General features: G+C 40.2%; 1 protein-coding gene across 1 annotated transcript; it reads left to right on the plus strand.

Annotated features, from left to right (window-relative positions):
• Positions 1-359: 359 nt before the first annotated feature.
• LOC143022586 (uncharacterized) lies at positions 360-8,669 on the plus strand. The gene is made up of 3 exons (XM_076180883.1): positions 360-384; positions 2,668-2,855; positions 7,013-8,669. Exons 1-3 carry the CDS (start codon positions 360-362, stop codon positions 7,202-7,204), a joined length of 405 nt encoding a protein of 134 aa, XP_076036998.1. The 3' UTR covers positions 7,205-8,669.
• The last annotated feature ends 491 nt before the right edge of the window (positions 8,670-9,160 follow it).

Consider the following 9,160-nt stretch of genomic DNA (forward strand, 5'->3'; position numbering starts at 1 on the left):
CACCTACCCGAGGGGGTCCAAGTACTGTACTGCCAGATTGATGGAGTTGCCATGGGATCCCCATTAGGAGTTCTATTTGCCAATTTTTTTCATGGGCAGCATTGAAGAAGAGGTATTCAATGAGGTACAGAGACCATGAATATACTGCTGATACATCGATGATATTTTTGTTATGACCGAGAACATCCAACAGATTGAAGCCTTGCAACAATGATTGAAAGAAGCTTCTGGCCTCAACTTCACCATCGAACATAGTGATGAAGGTTCCCTCCCATTTCTTGATGTTCTGGTGAAACAGGGAGAAGAAACTTTCAACACCTCTGTTTAAATTAAATCCACCAATCAAGGACATTGCCTAAATGGATCAAGGAAGTTCCCTCAGAGGTACAAGGATTCCACAATAGGTGCCTTTATTAGAAGGGCCCTCACACAATGCAACAACTGGAGGGCTGTGCACTCAGAATTGGAAAGGGCCATGCAAGTACTCATCAACAACGGATTTGCCAACAAAGACATTGAAAAAATAACTAAGAAAATAATGGACATGTGGTACCTGAAAAAGAACCTCTCGGAAGATAACCAAACACTAGAAAAGATCATTAATATATTCTATAAATCATTCTTCCCCACGGCATATAAGGAAGATGAAAGAGTTATGAAGCAAATCATCAAAAGGAATATCAAGCCGACTTCTGCAGACACCAAAATTGTTTTTACCATATATTATCAAAATAAGAAGACATCAAGCCTACTCATAAAGAACAACAACAAGCCCATCAACGATAAACTTCAGAGATCTCATGCCGTATACGTGTAACCTTAGGGACTGTGCAACCCAACCTTTTACAATTTTTTTTTTTACAGTCAGTTCAAACGTAAAATCGAAAAAAGTAAAACGAATGAACGTAAGTAGAGTGTCTGTATTGGTATGACCACCATGAAGCTGTCGCGTAGACTGTCATACCATCTGACATCAGGTGCACCTAAGAATCATTCCAAAGACACTCACCACACCATCTTATGAAAGGAAATCCTGGTCAACAATATGGAAATTTTAGCCACACACCAAGACCCTAGAAGATTACATATACTGGAGGCCCTTTACATAAATGATCTTTCCGTAAGGTTGATATACTAGCCCATAACCTGCAAGCGTTATCCAGCGTTAAAAGGTCCGCCCATTACGGTGCTGGGGTGCAAACTGATGATGTCACTCACCTCTCAGCCAATGGGAGAACAGACTGAACCTAACCCGCAGCATTCGAGCCTATCACCATCCACCTTCCGGGTATAAAAGTTGCTGATCTTCATGGAATCTCCGTTACTTCAATTGCCACTGAAGAAGCACCAGGAGGTGCTAAAATGCGTTTTGGCTTTCGACTATGCCCATTTCTATCTCATGGCATACGGCGAATTACTCGGACTCCTCCCTATAGAAGGCAAAGTCGCCTTGCGAAAGAGAGAGAAGATTGACAAAAAGCTTTGTCACAAGAAGCTTGCCATTTCATTTAATGAAATATGCTTGAGAGAGAATCTCCTGCCCATTTATACGAAGAATATACATTATATATATATATATATATATGTGTGTGTGTATTATATATATACAGGTATATATATATATGTATATATATATATATATATATATATATATAATATATTAATACACACATATACCAAGGCTTTTTCCCCCTTACAAGGGAGGTAGCCACAAAGGAAAAGACATAAAAATCATTCCCACCCATTCCATCCCTGAATACACTCCACACCCCTCCACCCTTCCTCTTATCTTAGCACCTCCTGGATGACGGATCATCCCTGCACCTTGTCTACTGCCCAGGGTCAGAAGCAGTGTCGCAAGACACAGCACATCCACAGCAAGGCCGCTTCATTAAATCGGTGACCCCCCCTCTCTGTCCCCCCATTGCATGAAAGGAGAAGACGGGGAGAAATCCCTTCGGGCTGCGTCAAATTTTGCTCACACATACTACCTCACCGCCCATTCCACCTCATGTATCACAACATCATCCATATACAACCATTCTCCATTCACCCCTGTCTTCTGTCCTCTCCCGTCCTTCTTCCCAAAAGTAAGGTGATGAGATGTACAAGGGGTGAAAGTAGCAGTAGACTAGAAGTGAGCATTATGGAAGAGCGACTGGAGGAAGTGGATAGTTTTAGATACTTGGTTGCAAATGTGGCTGGAAAAGATGGAGTGAAGGTGGAGGTAGAATGTAGATTGAGAGAAGCAAGTAAATGCCTTGGTGGATTAAAGAGTGTAATGAGGAATAGACATTTAGGAATGGATGCTAAGAGGAGGCTGTATGAAGGAGTGATTGTGCCAACAGCACTGTATGGGGCAGAAACATGGAACATAAGAGAGAAGGAGTTTGAATGTGTTTGAGATGAGGTGTCTGAGAAGTATGATCGGGGTTACTAGGTTAGATAGAGTGAGAAATGAGGAGGTGAGTAGGAGAACAGGGATAAATACATATATACATATATATATATGTACAGAATACACATATGCACACACACACACACATATATATATATATATATATAATACATATGTATATATATATGTAATATATCTACGGCATTGAGAATATCGTAACGGAATCTGATGACCCTGTAACTAACTTGCCTCTTTTTTTCCTGACTAAGATCATCGCCAGAGGTCTTCTCTTCCATTCAGAGACAAAGGAACTCTGTTGGGTGACGGAGGGGTGTGGCGACGCCCTCTGTGGTCGTCGCCTCAGCTGTGGCGCCACGCTTCACCCTCCTCGGCTCCTGACGAAGAGGTCGTCGCCGACACCTTGACAGTCTCTGTTGCCAACATCGGGAGGACAGAGGTATTGCGTGTGTGTTATTGTTATTATTATTTTTGTTGTTGTTTTATTATCATTGTCTTATTATTATTACTGTTATTATAGTTATTAACATTATATGGAAAATATGACTTCCGAAAATTTTCCCATCCCTTTTAATACGTAATGCTGATGGTGTAAGTTTAATCTAGGTGACCCCCCCCCCCAACCAAGTTAATTCTGTGGTACTCTGTGAATATTGTATACAACGTTCAGCGGCATAAAACTACATATCTGGAATCAGCAGGGACACATCGAACCCTGAAGAACAGAATAATATTACAAAGCATCATGTATCTTTGTGAATATGTATTCATTTCAATAATTTTGTTTTGTTGTATATTCCATTAAAACATCACATTATAACTTACCGTGGTCTTGGGGCCACTTGGTGATTTTTTTCGTCTTTTCTGGTGGTGTTGATATGTGCGTCGACCCCGGGTATGGCATGGGGGGATAGAATAGGTATGTGGTCAAGGATGAAGGTATGCCTTGAGAGGAGACTGGTTCTCTCATAGAACGGGTCCCCTCACTTTGATTTAGCACACGTTTAGTTGTATTTACCCTGCACATTATTGGGTTTATATGAGGTCTGTGATTGGGGTGAATTTCATATCACTTCCCAGTCACATTCCAATTTCAAATCGTGTCTTGGACTGAGCACCAGGGGTCCAATGTCGCTTAGTGAACTTTGACCTCTCGTTGCAACGGTCCATTGGAGGTACAACTTCACCTTAACTAAAGCTAAAATGTTGCACGATACATGTAAAAGATAATCCCTATACATAGGAATTAGAAATGGGTGATACACCAGAAACAATACTCAAGACGGAGAAGTCACCAAGTGGTAAATAAAAAGATTAATCATGAAAATTATATATCGGTAACTCAACATTCCTTGAGAGGATAGTCAATCATGCTCGGTGGAACTACGGCGTTGATTCTCTTGCATGATATTTCAAATAATGTTTTCAGTGAGAGGAAGGTAGGCAGAGTATTTCAGGGAGTTGCTAAATGTGAAGGAGGATAAGAAGGGAAAGGTGGTTGCAGTTGGAAGCACTAAGAAAATGAGAGTGATGAGTGAGGAAAATGGAGGAGAAATAGGGAAGGATGAAATGAAAGCAGCTGTTAAGATGATGAGAGCAGGTAAGGCACCTGGTCTGGATGGATGCCATGCAGAATGTCTTAAAAAAGGAGGTACAGTTATGGTGGACTGGTTGGTGAGGTTATTTAATGGTTGCTGGAGAAAGGGTAGAGTGCTGCAGTACTAGAAGAGTGCCTGTATAGTCCCACTTTCCAAGGGAAAAGGGGACAAGTGTGAGTGTAGTAGTTTCAGAGGGATTAGCTTGTTGAGTGTAGTTGGGAAGGCTTATGGGAGGGTCTTGATTGAGAGGATTAGGAGAGGAACAGAGGGAGTAATTGGTGAGGAACAGTGTAGGCTTAGGATAGGTAGAGATTGTGTAGATCAGATTATTGTGGTAAGACAGATATGTGAGAAAGCTATAGGAAAAGGTAAGGATGTTTTTTGGGTTTTATGGATCTGGAAAAGGCTTATGACAGGGTAGACAGGAAGGCACTGTGGGAGGTACTGCAGATATATGGGATAGGAGGAAAGCTGTAAAGAGCAGTCAAGAGTTTTTACGAGAGTAGTAGATCTTGTGTTAGGATTAGAAATGAAGAGAGTGAATGGTTTAAGGTAAAGGTGGGACTTCGTCAGGGATGTGTTATGTCACCCTGGCTGTTCAATCTTTACATGGATGGGGTGGTGCAAGAGGTGAATGCAAGGGTAGTGGGTCAGGGGTTGGAGATGATTAAAGAAAATGGAGAAAAGTGGGAGGTGAGCCAGTTGTTGTTTGCTGATGACACTGCGCTTGTAGCAGGATCAGAGGAGGGATTGAGGAAGTTAGTGACAGAGTTTGAGAAGGTGTGTGAAAGAAGGAAGCTGAAGATAAATGTGGGCAAAAGTAAGGTGATGAGATGTACAAGGGGAGAGAGTGATAGCAGGCTGGAAGTGATCATTAAGGGTTAAAGACTGGAGGAAGTGGATAGTTTTAGATACTTGGGTGCGAATGTGGCAGGAAAGGGAGGAGTGGGGGTGGAGGTAGAATGTAGATTGAGAGAAGCGAGTAAATGCCTTGGTAGATTGAAATGTGTAATGAGAAATAGACATCTGGGAATGGATGCTAAGAGGAGGTTATATGAAGGAGTGATTGTGCCAACAGCATTGTACGAGGCAGAAACATGTATCATGTGAGAGGAAGAGAGAAGGAGCTTGAATGTGTTTGAGATGAAATGTCTGAGAAGTATGATAGGGGTTACTAGGCTGGATAGAGTGAGAAATGAGGAGGTGAAGAGGAGAACAGGGGTGAAAAGGGAACTGGGAGACAGGGTTGATGAAAGAGTATTGGGATGGTTTGGACACATTGAAAGAATGAGTGAAGAAAGATTAGTAAAAAGTGTGGAAGGCGGAGATGGAAGGAGTGAATATGAGGGGGCGTCCTAGGATGAGATGGATGGATGGGGTGAAAGGGGCATTACAAAAGAGAGGAATGTCTGCGGAGGTAGAATGGGAGAATACAGAAGATAGGGGTGAATGGAGAGGTGTTGTGTATAGATGATGCCGTGATGCATGAGGGGGAGTGGGTGGGGGATGGGGGGTGAGAAAAAAATATGATGCAGCCCGAAGGGATTTTTCACTGTCTTCTTTTCTGCATGGGGGGACGGAAAAGGGGGATACTGAATTTATGAAGCGGCCTTGCTGTGGATGTGCTATGTCTTGCGACACTGCTTCTGACCCAGGGCAGTGGACAGGATGAAGGGATGACCCGTTATCCAGGAGGTGCCGAGATAAGAGGGAGGGAGGAGGGTGGAGGGGAGTGGAATATATAGGAAATGGAATGGGTGGGAGTGGTTACTATGCGTTTTTCTTTTTGGCTAACCCCCGTGTAGGGGGAAAAGGCGTATGGTATATGTATAAATAAACAAAAGTGATAGTCCACTATATCTAAATGGAAAAAGTAACATTGTATAATTTGTTATACATGCTTTCATATATTAAGCATTCAAGAATATAGATTTTATACAGCTTGATATGCTTAATTGCTGTATTTCAATCTTAATCCAAATTCTACAGTTATCAGTTCACTAAATTATCTGAGACTGTAACAACAGATGTCTTTATTAATTTGTAATAATAGCTTATTCACTCAAAAAATTCCTTTGTCCGGATTAATTCCCGACACATTAAGCTACGGTTACCCTAGTCAACGGAATGGTTGGATTTCAGTGATTCAATTGGATTCCGTCCAAGGTTGGAGTGTAACTGCAGTTTAAAGCTACGGTTACTCTCCAAATCTTTGGACGAAATCCAGATCATTCGTTGGACTCCAACCATTCCATTGACTATTGTGACCGTGGCCTCAGTCATAGTGGTGAACAGAGGTGATGAGGTAGGAAGGTGCCAGTTGCTCACGGGGTCGAATTGTGAAGTCACAAGGTCAGTTCGTTACATCATAATGTCACTATATCAATGGGGATGGGTTCAACTGTGATATTAAAGTGTCAATATATGACGTCATAAGGTCATATTCGTGACGTCACACGGTCAAAGCGTGATGCCATTGAGTCAGTTCGTGACGTCATAGTGTCATCAATGTGCCGTCTCAGGGTTAATGCGTGACAACATCCATGATGCCACAGTTAGATTATGAAGTCGCAGTGAGCCCATGATGTCACAAGATCAACCCATGACGTCACAGGTAATCTATAATCTATCACAGAAAATGAACAAAAGATGAATAACTTTAAAATAAGAATATTTTCTTTATGTGCATTAGTTTTTCTATAAACAAATAAATCTGTCAATAATAATCAGGCAAGATTAATTACTCGTATTTATTTCAATGATGGTTCAAACCAAATTAGAACTAAAATTCAGTGATTCAAATCCAGTCACAGTTGGCAACAGCTCAAACAAGAATTATTTTTTTTGTATATTCCTAATGCCATGGTCACAGTAGCTGATAAGTACAAATACTAGATTATGAATTAGTCAATATGATTAATAAATCAGTTAATAAAAAAGATATATACATATAATTTGTAACATTTCCCCCAAAGTTTGATTTTTCATATTCTTTCAGGTCTGTTCACAAAATCAAGCTCAAATGTCACTACTGAACGTTCAGAGACCGTTGCTGATACAGCATGCTGGGAGTTGTACCCGAGACAGCCTTGAGACACTGCAAGCGGGACTTGCTCTTTTGACTGAGGCCAGTAACCACACTGAAGCATTTTCAGGTAAAGAATTGCTGCTAAAAGTAAATAACTTTTAAAGTTATGGCTTGTAATGTAGTTTCCCAATCATCTAGACATTTGTGTGAAGATACGAAATAGTGAGTTGCAGGTAGCTCCTATGTGTGAGACAGTTGGAGGTCTTCTGTTCATAGTGTCAAATGCTTCACATATACACACAAGCAGGGCTGCGGAGTCGGATGATATAGGGTCCGACTCCGACTCCGACTCCTTTGATTCCTCCGACTCCGACTCCCGACTCCGACTCCCGACTCCTTAACTCCTTGACCCCTATTTGGAAATCTATTCTGCAGATCCATATACCAGCCTCCCACACCTATTCAGCAAGCATTTTATAAATGTTTTTCATGTATATTATTTTTTAAGTGAAACATTCACTTGTATGATAAATATACTCTCATATACACTCAACCAGCTTTATATATGTATATGCACACATGCACGTATATTCGTGTAAACATATATATATCAAATATATAATGGTATTATTTATGCTCATGGTCATCTACCAGCTTATGAGCACTTTCAAATCTGTCATGGCAGAGTTGCCACTTCAAGCTAGATATTTTCTTTTTCCTTTGTGCCCCTCCCCTCCCCCCAAAAAAGAAATCATCTGGTATTTCATTTGTCCAATCTCATAAACCTTCTGTCACAATATTAGGAAAAAATGTGACAAATCATGATGAGGAAAGGTTAATGGAGGAGCCCCTACCTAGTACTTACTGCAGAATTAATTTCACCATGTTATCATAAAAACCAGGAATCAGTTCAGGAAAGAGAGAGACAACCTTCCCCTGTGCACACTGTTCATATCTGCTGTTGTTCCTCCCCTTTTCAGTCATCACCAAATGCTATGACATATGCTCTAATGTCATTCCTATCTGGCCTCTGAGACTGGTCAAAGTTTATCTCAGGGCACTTCCTTTGACTTTTACATACATGAAGACGTACGTGCATAGTCACACTGTTCATATCTGCTGTTGTTCCTCCCCTTTTCAGTCATCATCAAATGCTATGACATATGCTCTAATGTCATTCCTATCTGGCCTCTGAGACTGGTCAAAGTTTATCTCGGCACTTCCTTTGACTTTTACATACATGAAGACGTACGTGCATAGCATACGTAGTGGATATATACTATTGTCTACACTGTCATGAACGTGTGTACATGATGGAGTTCTAGATGTTAACATAATTTGAATTAATTAGACTGTCAACAAAGGTAAAGTAGCTAGTTTAAATGATCTAAAGATACAAATCATCTCTGTCACTTGACAGTTGACAAATTATTCAGGAATTTGAATTAATAATTATATTTATTGAGTATTTATTAAAGATAGAAATACATTCCACTGGCTATAACTCCCATAGTATAGAATGAATGAAATATTAATACAAACTACATTCTGGAAACTTCTATAAATGGTACATATCCTGTAACTAGCTATAAAACTATTCTATACTGGATGGTTATTAAATTTTCTCAACACAAACGTATCAATTTTTTTAGATTTTTTAAACTTGGAATAATGAGACCTGCTGCTTTCTATTTGCACAATAGCAACAAATTATTTCACAATGCACACCTATAGACAGTATTTTACAGCTATTGTTGGCTTGCCAATTACTGTAATGGTAAAAATTCAGACAAAGCTTTGAAGAATATAACAAAATATATGTACTGTACCTTGAATACACCCGTATTATTACATTAATAACTAGGTTAAAAATTCAATGTATGAAAAATTTCTCATAGCAAAATATTTTATATGTTCCTTGATTAGGAGAGGAACAGAAGGAGTAATTGGTGAGGAACAGTGTGGATTTAGGATGGGTAGAGGTTGTGTAGATCAGATCTTTGTGGTAAGACAGATATGTGAGAAAGCTATAGGAAAGGGGAAGGATGTTTTTTGGGCTTTTATGGATCTGGAAAAGGCTTACGATAGGGTAGACAGAAAGGCACTGTGGGAGGTTAT

The sequence above is a fragment of the Oratosquilla oratoria genome, unplaced genomic scaffold (assembly GCF_046742065.1).
Source record: "Oratosquilla oratoria isolate Oo_2021 unplaced genomic scaffold, ASM4674206v1 SCAFFOLD121, whole genome shotgun sequence".
Taxonomy (NCBI): domain Eukaryota; kingdom Metazoa; phylum Arthropoda; class Malacostraca; order Stomatopoda; family Squillidae; genus Oratosquilla; species Oratosquilla oratoria.

Excerpts from the sequence above, each read along its gene's own strand:
- LOC143022586 (XM_076180883.1), top strand. The coding sequence starts at position 360 with ATGGATCAAGGAAGTTCCCTCAGAG. Across the intron at positions 385-2,667 it reads TCAAGGAAGTTCCCTCAGAG|ATCATCGCCAGAGGTCTTCT; the intron begins GTACAAGGATTC and ends TTCCTGACTAAG. Across the intron at positions 2,856-7,012 it reads CCAACATCGGGAGGACAGAG|GTCTGTTCACAAAATCAAGC; the intron begins GTATTGCGTGTG and ends ATATTCTTTCAG.